The following is a 16239-nucleotide window of genomic DNA, read 5'->3' as shown; positions in this document are numbered from 1 at the left end:
TTGGTGTTAGTTCAAAAATTCTCATCAGAGTACCTACTGGTGTAAAATCTGAGCTGAATAATACAGTAATGAAAGCTGTAAAAAATGAAATTACACAGAATACGGAAAAATCGGCTGTAAAAATGTAACCGTCAAAGCAATTATATGGAATATGGAAAAGCTAAATGATAGGTCAAGACCTATCTTCAGTAATTTAATAGCTGGTTCTGGTTTCACGGAACTCGTGTAAAAAATATATTTACTAATAATAAAAGAAGATGGAAGAAATAACAATTCATTTTTTTTAAATTGAAAAAGGGAATTTAAATGATAATTCAATGACAGAGTTTGAATATGTTGAGTGTTTACCAAGAAGTTCTAATAATGTGAATAAAGATGGGCAACACAAAATTGAAACTAAAAATGCAGATGTCTTTCTTTACCTTATAAAGGATATTCAGAAATCAAAGGAAAATTCCAAACGAATGCAAATGTTAATTACAATAACGTTTATGTAATTTCCTTGGTAAATAATGGTCGGTTTTTATTTTAAACTGCTCAATATTAATTGAGTAATCGAGTTAATGAAAACATAAATCTTTATTTACCTCAATAATTCTTAACTTGGTTAGCTTTAGCGATGATTATTCACGTTCAACAGCGTCAAATATCTTATGGTTTAAAGATACTGGAGTTGGAGGAACTAATATCACACAAAACTTTGTTTATGTAGAAAATGATGCAAATACAGGTGATGTTGGAGATGTTCTTAGAGCTCTTGTAGAAATATACAACAAACAACAAGCAAGCTTAGATTTTTCAGCAAGACCATGCATAATTACCGGAAATAAACAAATTTCATTGCCACTTCCACTTTCTCAAATTTTTGGATTTTGTCGTGATGTTGATAAGGTTTTTAGAGGTGTAAAACATACTTTAATTGTTGATACGGAACTTTCTAATAATTACATTATGCGTGCTAACGGTGTTGCTGCTTGAAAGATTAATATTAACCATATATTTATGTGGTTGCCAAAAGTAAAACCAAGTTTATAAATTCAAAATAAAATCGTTATATTTTGAACAAATGAAGGTATACAGAAAAATATATCAATCAACAGAAACTAGCATGACTTGGGTAATTACAACTCAATCAGGAAGTGAACTTCCTAGACATATCTTTATAGCTTTTCAATCAAGTGAAAGAGATTCTAATCAAGAATTGAATTGAAAAAAAGGTTTGCGTTATCGAGGGTATAGTTTAGTAAAGACATGTTACCTGAAAGAATGAATAAAAATAAATCAATTATTATGAATTTACAGGATTATTTTAAAGGAAATGGAACTCATTGGGTTTGTTGTTACAATGATGAAACTCAAACAAGGTAGAATATTTTGATAGTATTGGACTGATTCTAGACTGATATAGTACATGAGAGCGAAAAGCAAAAACATTATTTATGTATATAATTATCTAAGTTGGCTCTATCTCCATTTAAAAAAATTAAAGTCTCCAATCCCTTCTTGATATCGTCGTGGATGTTCTCTTTGTCGAACCAAGATTGGTAAATTTCGGTCAGTTTATCACCTATCATTGGCCAAAAGATTTTGTAAAATTCAGCGCTGATGCCATCTGGTCCAGGGGATTTTCTATTTACGATGGATTTAGTCACTTCTTCTATCTCTTATTTTGTCATAGGTTTGCCTAGCAGTTGAGCCGTTACTTTGTTGACTTTTCGGGTTATACATTTTAAGAATGATTGCTGGATGTTTGGGGAAACTTTGCGTTCTGCCTATAGTTTATTGTAGTGCGATTTAACTATATCGAGCATTTTTTGAGGAATTTCAACATATTCGTCATAAAGCTCTGCAATATACGTATTTTGTTTTCTTTTTCGGAATTGCGCAAAAAATTCTGCTCAAATTAAGCCGATGACACAACGCTGTGCCTGAAAGACCTACAACCAATGCAACTCGCCTTCGGATGAATTGAGAATTTCTCATTCGCCTAAACCCACAAAAAAGAAAAGGTTTAATGATGAATCAATAGGACCTAGAAATCTTTATGCCTGAAATAATTAGTACCAATGAACCCATATCGTATGTCATAACTCTTCATAATATTGTGATGTTTTAATCTTTATATACTTATCAAATTACGTAAAAACATATATTTGTGTGTGTGTTAAGTGTTAACGTACACGCCAATAAAAAGAAATATGAACCACCATCTTGACCATCAGCGTCTAAGTCGTAGCGATGACAACAGCGAATGCTGAAACCCCAATTGCGCTGGTACCATCATCTTGTATAGACCCAACGTGAAAATGGAATTATTATAAAATAAAAAATTGATTATTCAGAAGAGTTCTTAAGGTAAAAAATTACTGTACGAAATACTATCTTCCTAACATTTTTTAAATATCATAATAACCTTTTAAAAGTCACGTGATTCTAAACTATGCCTTAAACTCGTTTGACCTCATAAAGTCATGTGACCTAAACTGTGCCAGAACCCCAGACCCAATGACCTCATTAGACCTTATAAAGTTATGTGACCTAATTTATGCCAGGACCGCTATATAACATACTACTGAGGTGCCAACTATGATGGTTTGGTCATATTGGTCATCGCAAACCAAGTAACGCCTTGTTACACCAACCGGTAAATAACCAACGGGTCGACCAAGAAACAGTTGGTACACTTACATCACCGACCTGATCAATTTTTTATTTACGTTTGAAAACATTTTCAATGATCTCAATAAAGGGTGCATATGTTCCTTAACCTCTTATGACATGTTTTATACCACACAACACAAGATATATTGACAAGTTACATTTCAGATTACATACTTAAGTTGTGTTAAATTCTTGTGAAGCTATTGTCTTACATGGGTGATTCCAAAACTGAACGAGATGGACCCAAAAGCTGTTTAAGTAACATAATAGTAATGCAAACCACAAATGTACAAGCAAGCACAAAAATAACTATTAGCTTAGTAAGGTCTTGTGCGACGTTTCTGCTCAAATGAGAAGCAAAAATGACGATAGCATAAACAACAAGAAATAAGCAAGGAACCATTGCTGAAGTTTTAGCCTGACCGCAATCAAAATATCGTTTGCCTTTGAAGAAGGCTTCTATTCTAATAAATATATAAAGACAAAGCCAAGCAACAAAAAATGTTGCGTACTCCACAGCAGGAATGAAAAGCATTTCATACATTCGCCCAAGTCCACTTTTCCCCGCTTTGTTGTCGATGATCAACGTACCAGAAAGAGCTAAGACAATAACAAAGAAAAGTATGACGGGAATAAGGCGAAAGTATGGAGAAATTTTCTTCCAAAACGGCAAGCCGAATATCTAAAACACAAGAATCAAAAAATTTATCCCAACAATATTTTACCAAAAACATTTGATTTCTTGAATTTTACAGCTGGTTTATAAATTCATTTGTTTTGCTATACGCGACATTTTATTTTTCAATTTAATATAAGTATCTAACACCACCTGCGTGAAAACCAGCATGAAGCCAAACCCAAAAGCAAACACTGGCCAGATTTGCAGGTCAAACGATTCAGTTTGTACAGCGACAAAAGTGCCGTGAACGAGCACCCAAACTTCAATTAATAATCTCCAGTACCTTTCATTAATATGGTAAATTTGTTTATTTCTTTAATTACTAGCAATTTTAAAACCGATAAAACGTTATCAACATAAATATTTTATATTCAAGACTGGTTGATGTCGCTCAAATTAAAATATAAGAACCTAAAAAGGTGGGGGGGATTAATTTTATTTTAATTCATTATGTTACATTACTATAAATTGAAAATAAAATAAATATTTATTGTTTAATACAAAAGCGTGTTGATATATATTTAAGCCTGTTTCAGACTTGTTCAAATGAATCTCGGTAAAAATCAGACTTCCTTGCAGGAGAACCATCGCAGTATGAAAAAATCCTAGCGTATGACCCCAGGTGTTCTCCATCGGGTGATACCAGAACGTGTATATGCATGCCCAAGAAAAAGCGTATCCGTGATACCTATAGATTAAGGCGTAAAAATGAAACATTGGAAAGTAATTCACGTCCTACATGTTTGTTGATTTTATTTTCAAGAAGGAAGGGTTGCTTTATTACTTACTTTCGGATAAGATGAATAGGTTCAGGATTAAGTCGTAAATATTTTGCAAATCTGTCATCTGATCCAGGATTAGGCCACATTAGTACCACTCCCCGCTCTCGATATTCGATGAGCAAAATGAAACAAAGCATCATTATCACAGATCCCTGAAACAATAACACTGATAGTATCTGCCAATGAACATACATAGATATGTTGTCAATGTTAATCTGTTATGGTATAGCGTTGGTATATAACACCATTTAACTACCTAAGATGACTTACATATAGTTTATAAATCATTAAGTAAAATAATTTAAGCCATGTTTCAGTATACCTGTGAAGATGACATTGCAACATCTTGAGCCAAAGCGTCGTAAGTCCAGTGTGTCTGTATCAAATGCAAGACATGAAAAAGTCCATTTACCAGAAGAAGAGCCCAATTAAACCAAAGAAGTTGACAACTGCGTAAATAAATAAAAATGTCTTTGTTTTAGCTTCTGTGTTGCAGTGAGATGAAGTGCTGTAAAACAAAGCCATCAAAATTTTGTTACAGCCAACCTGTATTTTTTCGCGGACACAGATTTGGAATATTGAGATTTCAATAATTGTGCTCGGTAAAGCAATCCCCAAACAAAGATTTGATGCAAACTGTAAAGTAACCAGACCATGGCATGGGAAAGTACAGTGGTTTTATCGGGAGGAAGTTTCCAAAAGTACCAAAGAGAAACACAGTCTTCGCCAAATCTTCCTGAGTTATACACATTGTTAACAAGTCAGCAAATTTAACTGACAGGTTTTATACGAAAGATAAATAAAAAAAACAATTCTAATCAACAAAATTATATACCCTCAATAGATGTTTCATTGCAGTCGAACGGCTCTGGGAGAAACCTGTCCAGACTTTGATTCATTTTCATATTGTGATAGCCCGATTTCAATCCCCAACTTTTGGACAAGCCTATAAGAAAAAATTTACAAGTTGTATTTGTGTTTTTATTACTGGCCTATACTAAAATAATATTGGAAGGTTGCTTTAATCTTTGGCAATTGCGATTCAACCCAGTGGGATTAAATCCATGACGACTTAAACCAACAGAAAGATCAAACCAACGTTTGTATGTCGAATAATCCTTCAATTAAAATATCTGGAGTTTTATTGCCCATTGGCTAAATTGTACCAGGTTGAATCGTCCGAGTGTTGTAATGACAAACCAGTGGAAAAAGGTAGCCTATATGCATTGTTACTTGTAACTTATGCAAATTATACAAACTTCACATTTTTATGTATTGCTCTCAAAATTCCGCATAGGTTGGAAGGTTTGTTTACTAACTTTTGTGGAAAAAAGCAGTCTTAGTCACTTAGTAGTAGTTTTAGTAACATGATTTATTGTAACTTCACTAAGTTGTAGAAGCACGGTCAACAATTTATATCTGCTTCTGAACAACTGTAGGCATGCAATGTTCAAAAAAATGAAAAACATTTTCACGATTTCATTCCCAAAAATTATGAATTTTCATTCACTTGTTCGTGTTGTGCATTGTTACTTTTGTCGGTATCGAATTTGTCGAGATTGCATCGGCGTATTTTCGAAAACAAATCGCATTCCTATGTTATAAATATCCCATGTAAAACTTGCATCTAACTGACAGATAACTGTTGTAAAACTTTTTGGAAACCGATGTGGAAAAGTTTTCTTTTGTTTATACCTGCAACAAACGATCAATAGAGAAGAAGAGTCCCAAGAACATTGTAGAATTTTTAATACCGGCACTATAGTAAAATGTCTAATGATTGTTTTAACGAAGAAACTTAGTCTCAAAGAATTAAAAAAAACTTAAGATTTTTTTTTATCCAACCACTTTTTTCTATTTCCGGCGTTAGCAGGGCTTAATTCTTATGAAAAAAGAACGACGAGCGGATAACCCTTGGTTAGTATAATTGGACAACCCTTGGTTACTCACATACCTGTTTTGTGCCACTAAATAATAATGATTTGTTTATCTATTTCGTTATAAATGTATTTGCTATGATTATGACGCAATAATGTTTTAGAATGAAAACACAATATAGTATAGGTCATAGGACATAGAATCTGAGAGAATTTGCAACAAAAACAACATTGGTAAAGTGCCCTTTTAATAATTTTGTTCCTTTCTGCCAAAAAAATTCCGGCAAAAATTCTTGCTACAACACAGTGGATTTCAAACTTTTTGGATACGCTGAACTTCGCAATCGGCTAGTTTCCTATAGGAATTCTCTGAACCCGTCGTTTAAATTCATAAAAACACGTCATTGATCTCGGCAGAGCCCAAGAAAATGACTCACTGAAACCCTGGTGATCTACTCATATAGGCTACATATTTATACGTTTATACATATTTATTACTTAAATCCCCAGAAGTCTGTCGGCTGGTACATTTAAGGCCGCAATTATACATGGGCAAGTTGGGCATTTCATTCTACCACAAAAACGAAAAGCTGCTAAAATCAGTAACTTACCTTACAGATGGATGAAAAAGTCGTGAAAACGTTTTTTATTTGTTTGAAAATGCAGTCTTAGTTCATAAACAGAAAAAGTAGATGGTTGACTGTGCTTCAAAACTTAATGAAGTTTTAGTAGATTGTGTTAATAGTTACGCATACTGATTAATTATAAATTGCTATAAAAGTTAACAAACTAAACTTCTAATATACAGATGTTGGTAGTAGTGATGCAATGATACATTTGAGGCCAGACTGAAACACTTTTATTATAGTGCATTATCTGTGGTTGTACGGTATTTACCCCAGCCCCACATAGCTCCTAGCCACGCCAAGACAAAAATCATAGAAAGCACCCATACTGCAACATCATTTCTGCCTTGAAAAACTACAGCACAACTTCCAAATGCAAATCTCAGTTGCAAATTAGAGTGACGTTTTCGGTTGTTGTCAGCGTTGCCGTTTTCGCAGTGCAGTCCGTCTAATCCTTTCATTTTTACTATGCTTGTTTATTGAACATCTTAATGTTCTGGAGATCATGTAGAGGAAGATACAGTAAAATGCTTTAGCAACACCTGATACCTATAAATCTAAAACTTACCAAATCTACCTTCGCAATTACTTATGCTATATAACAATAGACACGATCATTTGTTTATACGTCTTGATTTTGATAAAACTTCAAGAAATAATTTCATTTACAACAGTCAATACAATATTACATCGACTTTAGTTACATAAATGGTGTTAAACACGTATTTTTGTTCTTTTACCAAAATTTTGATCTCTCTCATATCATAATTCCTAGAAAACATTACTAAATATTGAAACCATGAACACAAGATATACTGTAATAGCAATTTATCGCTCTCTTGCTGATTTCCATGTTAGCCGGCACATATTTCAATGTGTGAATTTCCAAACTCATTGCTGTTGTAAATAGTAAGTAAAGCTTGCACAGACTAACATGAGATATATATAGTGTGCGCCAAAAGGGCCACCACTGGCAAGTGTAAAATTTACCGTGTAATGTGAAATTTCTGTGAAAAATATTGGTCATGCTTTTAAATAAAGTAATTACCACGCGGCAAATGCTTAAAAATGCCAGATCGTGAAAAGTTAACTTTTTCTTTGTAATTTTATGATGAAATGGTGCTTTTTGAATTTTGCTAAATCATTTTACTTTTGCAATTTGCAAAAAATATCAAAATGTTCCCATTTTAAACAAAAATCCTAACATTGCATTGCTTGGTCTTCTAAATCGTATTCATCATAATTATATACCACACCTGGTTTGGTGTTCATGTAATTTTTAATATAATTGATCAGATGCGGCTTACTCATAACCAGTATAATACAAACGCAATCTTGGACAGATCAAAGCGTATAGATAACCACAAACCACAAACAGTAAAACACCTTGACCTAGTAATAACAGATAGATTGCCGATCATATTTGACACTTTCGTGAAATATCCATCTGCTTTACTCGCTATACCAAACGTTGGAAAATAATTCTTGCGCTGACGACAATTTACTGAATTTGAGTAAATGTTACGGTTAGGCTATACATAGGATATGGTACAACACGGCATTGCAAACTAAAAGTCTTTCAAAGCCCCGGTTCGTTTTCTTCTTGCCAACACTGTTGCCTTGGACACAGTAGTTAAATCGTAAGCCACTTGGAAAAAAGCCATGACATCTATAAAAGCTGTTGATATGTTGAACCGGATCCCCAACTCGCTGGTTCTATAATCTTGTGGGAAAACATGATGGTAATTGTGGAACCCTTCTCCTTAAGAAATAAAACAACACGTTATAGCGATAAAAGGGAAATCGAATGCAGACCTGCAGACTTTAACGTGCCAAAATCAATGCAAATTCCTAATCTTATACAGTTTATTGCAACATTAATTCTCTAATTCTACATTAATTCTTTAATTGCAAATAAACTCTAGAAATAAAAAAACGCATACGAGTAGCTTAATTTAGTGGTTGTAGGTTTCGAAAGGTTCCATTATGGCACCAATAACTTTGATTCTATTTATAATCTTTGTGATATATCGATGCCTACCTACGTTGAAAATCGATTACGATGGATTACATGGTATCGTAATCGAGGCATTGATTTTAATTACAATTTGCCATCAGCTATTTAAATGTTGCCATGTGCCTGTATACGATAAAAACTACCACCATTTATTTCTGGTAATCGAAAATATTTAAATAAAGGTTACAGTTTTAAGACATTCATGCAATGGCATTTACATGCCCGAAATTTCTACTTTTAATTTAGTAAAGGTTTGCGTATAACCTGACCTCAGATTTGACCGTGTTTCTGAGCTATTAAAATTTAGTGAGGATAATTTTGTAATAAAGAAAAACTCAATTTTCTTCACGTTTAACTTATCTGCACCAGAATCAAATAGAATAGGCTTTACCATATTAAGTATTCATAACGTAAGATTATTTATTAATAAGTTACAACCTAATATTATTATTATTATACTACAGTACATTAAAGTTGAGGCGAAATATTTGAAAAACTTTTTAAAAAATTGTCTCACTGATGTTTTTTGAATTCTGCCATGTTGATCTGCAAAGACTGCGATTCGATCGTTGATCGAAGCGCAGAAACAAATTATACGAAACTGAAAACATATTAGAATTTGCATTGACATCTAATTGATGGATTTAAACTTGCCTAAGGTGAGTATGGCAACTGGAAGATTTTCAGCTGGATTGATGTTTGCATCATACGGCCTGTATCCCCACATATGTGCAGCACTGTTCACCAAAAATGTCACGTTAAGAAAGGCGACATACCGAAGCATGTTTATGCAAAATGAAACTAAAATCCTTTCTTTCCAGAAATAAGTAGGCACCAGGGTTGGAACAGCAAAGCATGCAAACGTACAGAGCCCATGGTAATACCTGAAATGCAAAACTTCAAAGCTTTAGATCAGCTTACAATTGTATTTAACTTCACAGTAACCTTACCAGGGGCATTTCGTGAACATAATTATATAGAAATGTTGATATTGTACATAAATTGACGATTTTTATATTTATTGGTTTCTGAGGACAGGCTTGCATTGCGCACGATAAAGTCATAATTGCAAAATGAAAACAGCAAATAAGGTACAGCTAAAAGACCATATTACAACGCTTACTTTCTTTGGAACACAACAACGGGGTCATTAAGTAAATCGCTAACATCAATGCCCTTTCCTTTCTCAACAACATCAGGATGTTTTCGACAGAAAATCCAGCCTACGTGACTGAAAAGGAAACCTCGTTTTGCGTTGTGTGGATCAGCGTTTGTTTCTGAATATTTGTGGTGAGTTCGATGGTCACGCGCCCAGTCAAAGATGGAATTCTGCATAAATAATTAATTAAAAGCTATGACAATGCAAGCAATAACCTCTATACATAAACCTGCTCGTGAACAACAACATCAGAAAAAAAACATTTAAAATGTTTGTTCGTTATAACTTATAAGTATGTTTTATTTTGCAATAAAATTGTTACGTCAAGAAGAATACCATTCACTGAGATCTATATACAGTCGTTTAAATGTTTTGAAAAAGTGAGCTAACCTAGTTCACTGGACTCACTTGTAAAGCAATGCAATTGCAGACGGCAAGAAAAACACGTAAAGGAAGTTTTGCTTTGTAAGATCGATGTGACCAAAGTCTGTGTGCACCAGCTGTTATGCCCAAATGTCCAATGCTGCCGTATATGAAATCTTATACAAAAACATATTTGAATCAACTGGTTTGGATCTTTATGTGCATTGGCATTTCGTCAATTTACCACGTGTTATAAATTGACTAAAAATTCGTAACAAAACACGCCAATACAACAATACAGACCAATCAGTAAGCGCTCAAATTACTGTAGGCCAGGAGTACATTCTATTTACGTTGATATTCATGATTTGAGAGAAAGTGAAGGGTTTGCTATACATTAATCTTTAAGCAAAAATGTTTGCCGCAATCAAACTGCACTTTATAACAGTTACAGAGGCATCGCAGCAAGCAGGGCTGCTCAGGCATATGTTATTCGAGCAGCACCTGTGGTTGACCTGCAAAGGAAAACTAGGATAACCTTACACCAAAATGTAACCATCATAAACATCAACAGAAGTCTTTTCGATACCGGCTAAATTAAACTGTTGCAGACTTCATTCCAGTATTTGAGATTTTTTTTCTCAGAATAGTCTCATTATACTTCCATGGTCAGTCGGCAATGCTCATGGCATTTTCATTTAGGTCATGTGGATTAGCTGGTGTTTATTAAATTCTCTTGTGAACAAAGTAAAAATATTGTAAAATGTATACACAAATACCCCTGAAAGTACTTGTAATGAATCATGTCGTGCAAGGACTTTCCTCAGTCCGAAAATAAACGTTATCATACCATACCATACCAGACACATAACAACATTGTTAAATGAATCAGATATGATTTTGCATTGATTTGGTTATGTTATATAGGTGATATAATATCCACAAGTTATTTTAATAACTAAATGCGTTTATTCCTTATATTAAACACAACGAGCTAACAAACGTAAAAAGAAACGGTAAATTTATTTTTTAAAGAAGTGCTATAAATATATACTGAAGGTTTGCAAAGATTAACATTAAAATAGCTTCAATTAACTTATAATTGGTACTTACTCCAAAAAAGCGTTTGAGGATAACACTTGAAGGCAAGAAGGACGCCCCAGAAAGCAATGAGATGCATGACAGAAAATTTTATGAGGTTAAACCATATTATTTCACTTTGCTTCATGTTAAATTTCAAATTTTCCTGTTGCTTTTGCAAAGGTTAGTTAGACTAAATCTGAAGTGAAAAATCTGGCTAAATGTTGAGCTACAGAAATTCAAATGATACGAAAGTACTTTTAAACCAAGCATTTAAAGGTTTGCTGCAAACTGAAGGCTCAACAGATATACAGTCAAACTTATAACTAGGCTAACTCAACTTTTGTTCAGAAATATCCGATTTATTTTTCCGTTCACTATACGCTTCTTTTGAACCGTGGAGCACTTCCGTATTCGCAGAAAGTTTGTCCATGCGTAGGTTCTCGAATACCGTATTTATTTGATCGTAAGCCGCCCGTGGTTGTAAGCCGCACGTAACGGTACAGTAGCAAGCCGCACTGGAACATATATGGACCACCAAGTTTCCGGAATAAACTGTTTATTCTCTACAAGAGTATCAGTAGTACGAAACATTAATTGTCATCGATTGTAAGACGCCCTTGAATGTAAGCCGCAAGAATGATGAAAAAAGAACTTTATAAGTTTTGGCTTACAATCGAATAATCACGGTATGAATATATTATTAGAACAAAAAATTTAATTCAAATGCTAATTCTAAACTTTGCTGAAAATCACTATTGAGTCGTGAAACTATACTTTCTGTCAAGCACAATAACAGTAGAAGAATCTACATACGAAGGTATAGAGTTACCACAATAACTGTTTCTCCTCCAACCGTTTCCTGTCGTTTTGAACAGCTATACCACAGGAAGCTGACTGTCACTTTCACAAACGTGACTCCCTTTAAACAACAAGTTATCAAAGATCAGAAAGCATTGTCGATAGCTTGGTTATATTCTAATCATTTAAAGGCTTTATCGTAAAATAGGAAGTTACAAAATGTTATCTTAACCTTGCGATAAATAAAAACGTTATCACTGCAAGCACATAAGGGGCACCCTAACATCTGTGGGAATCATTTGAAAACTTTGTCTTTTCTCATCATTTTACTCTTGCAAACACATACATTTTTAAATCACAAAACCAGACGACATACTTCAGTTAATGTTACTTTCATAAACAAAATCAGTTTTTATACATTAGAATGCTACCCAAGCACGCAGTTTCATGAAATTATGCTACATTGAGATTTCAATATGAGAAAATGAGTGACCCTGGTCTATGCACCGATGACGTACCATCCATATACTGTACCGTTGCTTCATACATTACTTCCGGTTTAACAGACATTTTTGTTTTGTTCAGTTTTATCACTCGTTTTCAATAGTCGTACTCGTATGTCACTGATTCTGCAGAAGGTAAACGGTACTTGCACACGCAACACAACAAAGCTCCGGGCAGGAAGTTACTTGATTCCTTTCAAAATTAGGCAGGCTTTGTCATAACACGTTTTCTTGCAGCTGCCGTCACAAAACACATGATTACGAAGTATGTAAAACGTTCTGCATCGTATAGTTGCTTTGGTGAACAAAATATGATCTTAAAGCGAAGATTTGCTCAGACGATGTGCATCGAAATTTCTCAAGCACACGGGTGAGTTTTCGACGAGCTCAGAGCTAGAAGGTTGTACTGTTGCCTTTGTTTTAGTTGGTTGTGGCCACTATAGCGTATTTAGAGGAAGAGGGCATTGAAATATAAGACCGCATTTCGTTTTAAAGCGTTGTTTCAGGTGTAATACTCCCAAATTTTTTCACTTCGCAAATTTTGGGTGAGGTAAACAAGCATGGGTGTTTTAAGTCCAGCTGTTGATCCTGAGATTTTGTCCTCGCTGTCTCGCTTTACAGGTAGTCAATTAGCTCTTTTTGCTTTACTAACTTTTAATACCATTTCTTAGATAAAAGCAACCATCTTTTCACTACAAAGTTAAAACGTAGACTGATTTAACACTCGCTCAGACGAGTGCAACACCACACCAAACACAGATTCCACTGTTGTCACGCCATGAGGAAATAAATGCGGGATGCTAAATACCAATTAAGCTCTAGGGGTCGCGATGTGAGACGTCACAAAAGATCGACTAAAAACATGTGTTCATATAAATAAGTAAAATACGGCAGCACGTGAGCAAACATAAAACCTGACAAGCATGCATAAAAATGACACAACGCGAACAAAAATTGAAGTTGACCCACACATTTGACTAAATTAACATATAAGAGTGGTGCGAACAAACAATGTGATGGCTATAAAACGGGTGCATAAAAATAATCCCGTGACACAGGTACTATACTATGGCAAGCCATTCCACTCTTTGTTCGTGATTACACATTTTTGTCCCACTTGGCCAACTCACTACCTTACACGTAACGGCTTTCACTTTTGTCTGTTATGGCTTGCCATACTACACAGCATAATAGTTCAACTGACGGCAAACCGCCAGGTCACTGTCTCTTTTACGGTTCGGTTTTATTAAAACAGATGAAAGGTTTTAAATTAAAAAAGTAGAAAGTTCACGAGAAAGACAAAGCAAATATACGCATTTGCAATTACGTATATATATTATATATATGTTACTGTATATACGTCAAATATATACATATATATATACGTTCTGCATATATTTACGCACGTGGTATAACACGAGCGCAATTTTTTTCAACCAAATAAATAGTAGACTATACATCATTGATACCATGCTGTAGAGAGAGCCAAAAGATTCTCAAAAGTGCTACGAATTGATCAACGAAGAATTCGTCGATATAAAACCGCTTTAGCAAGCTAACAATGAAAACTGAACCAACTGCAAGTCAAAACTTTGTATTTCGGGAAAGAATACAAAAAATGCAAACGTAAACAATGTATTTTATGGGTAGATAATGGCAGCGCATGCTGTGAAGTAATGCGAAACAAATTGCAGTGAAGAGAACTTACTCGATAAAAAGGTTCACGACTGATGCAATTTGTGTTATATAACCGTAATGTGTTTTCGTAAATTATGTTTGCTCCGTCGGGCGCTTGTGTTTTCTAATGACGTGTACACACCTCTCTAGTAGTAATTAGGGTTTTTCTGTTCGGCATTTTTCCATTGCCCAAGCAAATAGTCAACGTGTCTTAGTTGTGTGAGTTTGAAATTTGATTTCAGTTTGGCATGTTGGCGATGGCGAAGTTTTACAGTCTACTGTATCACTAAAAATACAGCAGTGGTGGCAGCGGGATTCCTTAAAAAAGAAATTAGCCATGGATGAAAACTTGCAAGCGATGTTAACGGCAATGAGTGAACAGCAAATAAGCTTCATATCTACTTTTAGCAGTATGCAAAAGGTGAAAGTCGTAGAAAAAGACACAGCTGTTCCAGTGTTTGATGCCTTTAATAAAACAAAAGAAAAATGGCACAACTACTTAAAGAGGTTGAAACATCACATGAACATTTACAACGTCATGTCCGTAAACAAAAAAAGCTTGTTTGCTAGCATGGGTTGGTTCGGAAACCTACGTACTTCTTGAAAATTTGTTTGGTGATGAACATGTTGCGGATAAGTCCTTTGCCTAATTAACTGGAAACTATCTTTGCACTTTACTTCTACTGTCCACGTTCAAACCGCAAAATTTGCATTCTAAAACTGTCGTATGCAACCAGGACAATCATACGCAGATTAGACCGCGATACTCCGCGTGATCGCCAGAGATTGCCGATTTGCCTGAAAAATTGATCAATGCCCTCATCCCAGCTACGTTGATGATCAAATTAGAGACGTCATCATCCAACCTCATCATCCTGAAGGTCGACGTTAATGTTTGTTGTATCCGAACACTTCCTTGCAAAACACCCTCACGAAAACCAAAACCTACGTGAGAACAATGTGTACGGATCAATGCACCCATAACTATAGTCTCCATACAAAGTGGAGGCATTAGGGTCTGTGCCTCTGTGGTGACTTCAAAGTGCTTAATCTAAGCATCGAAGTTGAATACTACCCGTTACCAACATTGGACTCCAAAATCGATTTAACAGACGCATATCTGCAGTTGGCACTCCAGGACGACGCAAGAAAGTTATGCGTATAATTAACACACCTTTTGGTCTTTACCGTTGTAACCACATGTGTTTTGGCGTAGCATCCAGCCCAGCCCAGTTTCATTGCTGCATGGACACTATGACTACGGGACTGACTGGAGTAGCAGCATATCTTGATAACTTGATCGTGACTGGAGGGACAGCTGCAAAACATTGGGAAAAATTGAAGAAACTTATGTACCGTTTAGGCAAGTATAGTTTGTGCATTAAATTGGCTAAATGCGAATTTTTGAAAGATTCTGTCGAATACCTCCGGCATATCATCGAAAAGGACGGGAAACGACGAAATTCAACAATTGCACAAGACCCAGAATCTTCAGGAGCTACAAGCATTTTTGGGAAAAATCAATTACTACGGTCCTTCATCAAGAACTTACCGGACAAAGCAAACCCATTATATGCGTTGCTCAAGAAGACAGCTAAATTCAAGTGGTCTGATGCCTGTGAAACTGTCTGTTGATGGCTCAAAAAGGATGTCATAGTTTCGACTAAGCTGATTCACTATTATGGGGATGGCGAGGGTATTTGTTTTAGGTTGGCCTAAAGCCAAATGGCTTTAGTCTTTCCTTTAGAACTCCTTGACTATTTTATTTTTGACTCCGTTTTTATGCTATCTTTGATTGTTTCTTTAAGTCAGCACAACCTTTCAAAGTCCAAATTCTTATATTCCAAAATATAACCTAGTTGTAATTATATCAGAAGCAATTTCATATCCATTTTAAAATCCGAATAGAGCAAATGACTTGAAGTGAATGATGAATAAAAGAGAAGGCTTTAAACCAGGGGCGGGCAACATACGGCCCGCGGGCCGGGTCCGGCCCGCGACGGGATTTCAAGCG

The 16239-nt window shown here is 35.0% G+C and overlaps 3 protein-coding genes across 5 annotated transcripts; all 3 read right to left on the bottom strand.

Annotated features, from left to right (window-relative positions):
• Window positions 1-2744: 2744 nt before the first annotated feature.
• Window positions 2745-7507, bottom strand: LOC143452299 (uncharacterized). The gene is made up of 8 exons (XM_076953211.1): window positions 6897-7507; window positions 4958-5068; window positions 4669-4858; window positions 4445-4571; window positions 4129-4274; window positions 3879-4028; window positions 3491-3623; window positions 2745-3343 (listed from the first exon to the last, which is right to left on the bottom strand). The coding sequence occupies exons 1-8, from the start codon at window positions 7084-7086 to the stop codon at window positions 2870-2872; spliced, it is 1521 nt and encodes a 506-aa protein (XP_076809326.1). The 5' UTR covers window positions 7087-7507; the 3' UTR covers window positions 2745-2869.
• Window positions 7508-7885: 378 nt separating this feature from the next.
• Window positions 7886-12008, bottom strand: LOC143452908 (stearoyl-CoA desaturase 5-like). Of its 2 annotated transcripts, none has more exons than XM_076954048.1 (5): window positions 11278-12008; window positions 10210-10340; window positions 9766-9971; window positions 9297-9526; window positions 7886-8348 (listed from the first exon to the last, which is right to left on the bottom strand). In XM_076954048.1, exons 1-5 carry the CDS (start codon window positions 11390-11392, stop codon window positions 8194-8196), a joined length of 837 nt encoding a protein of 278 aa, XP_076810163.1. In that variant the 5' UTR covers window positions 11393-12008; the 3' UTR covers window positions 7886-8193. The 2 variants fall into 2 exon arrangements, with proteins under 2 accessions (XP_076810163.1, XP_076810162.1); XM_076954047.1 differs by having other exon boundaries at window positions 7886-8387; window positions 11278-12006.
• Window positions 12009-13772: 1764 nt separating this feature from the next.
• On the bottom strand, window positions 13773-16176 carry LOC143452056 (uncharacterized). Of its 2 annotated transcripts, XM_076952883.1 has the most exons (3): window positions 15651-16176; window positions 15400-15543; window positions 13773-15170 (listed from the first exon to the last, which is right to left on the bottom strand). In XM_076952883.1, exons 1-3 carry the CDS (start codon window positions 15731-15733, stop codon window positions 15155-15157), a joined length of 243 nt encoding a protein of 80 aa, XP_076808998.1. In that variant the 5' UTR covers window positions 15734-16176; the 3' UTR covers window positions 13773-15154. The 2 variants fall into 2 exon arrangements, with proteins under 2 accessions (XP_076808998.1, XP_076808996.1); XM_076952881.1 differs by having other exon boundaries at window positions 13773-15543.
• Between the last annotated feature and the right edge of the window lie 63 nt (window positions 16177-16239).

The sequence above is a fragment of the Clavelina lepadiformis genome, chromosome 4 (genome assembly GCF_947623445.1).
Source record: "Clavelina lepadiformis chromosome 4, kaClaLepa1.1, whole genome shotgun sequence".
In the NCBI taxonomy this organism is placed as follows: Eukaryota; Metazoa; Chordata; class Ascidiacea; order Aplousobranchia; family Clavelinidae; genus Clavelina; species Clavelina lepadiformis.
Note: the sequence above shows the minus strand (reverse complement) of the source record. Positions and strands in the feature narration are given on the sequence as shown.

What these genes read in the sequence shown, in the direction of transcription:
- LOC143452299 (XM_076953211.1), bottom strand. Translation starts at nt 7,086, where the DNA reads ATGAAAGGATTAGACGGACTGCACTGCGAAAACGGCAACGCTGACAAC. An exon ending in TTGCAATGTCATCTTCACAG is followed by an intron (nt 4,275 to 4,444) that starts GTATACTGAAAC and finishes TTATTGTTTCAG; the next exon opens with GGATCTGTGATAATGATGCT. An exon ending in ACCGAGATTCATTTGAACAA is followed by an intron (nt 3,624 to 3,878) that starts GTCTGAAACAGG and finishes TATTAATGAAAG; the next exon opens with GTACTGGAGATTATTAATTG.
- LOC143452908 (XM_076954047.1), bottom strand. Translation starts at nt 11,392, where the DNA reads ATGAAGCAAAGTGAAATAATATGGTTTAACCTCATAAAATTTTCTGTC. An exon ending in TCCTCAAACGCTTTTTTGGA is followed by an intron (nt 10,341 to 11,277) that starts GTAAGTACCAAT and finishes TTTTTGTATAAG; the next exon opens with ATTTCATATACGGCAGCATT. An exon ending in GCAATTGCATTGCTTTACAA is followed by an intron (nt 9,972 to 10,209) that starts GTGAGTCCAGTG and finishes TTATTTATGCAG; the next exon opens with AATTCCATCTTTGACTGGGC.
- LOC143452056 (XM_076952881.1), bottom strand. Translation starts at nt 15,733, where the DNA reads ATGCTTGTAGCTCCTGAAGATTCTGGGTCTTGTGCAATTGTTGAATTT. An exon ending in TTTTCGATGATATGCCGGAG is followed by an intron (nt 15,544 to 15,650) that starts GTATTCGACAGA and finishes AATGTTTTGCAG; the next exon opens with CTGTCCCTCCAGTCACGATC.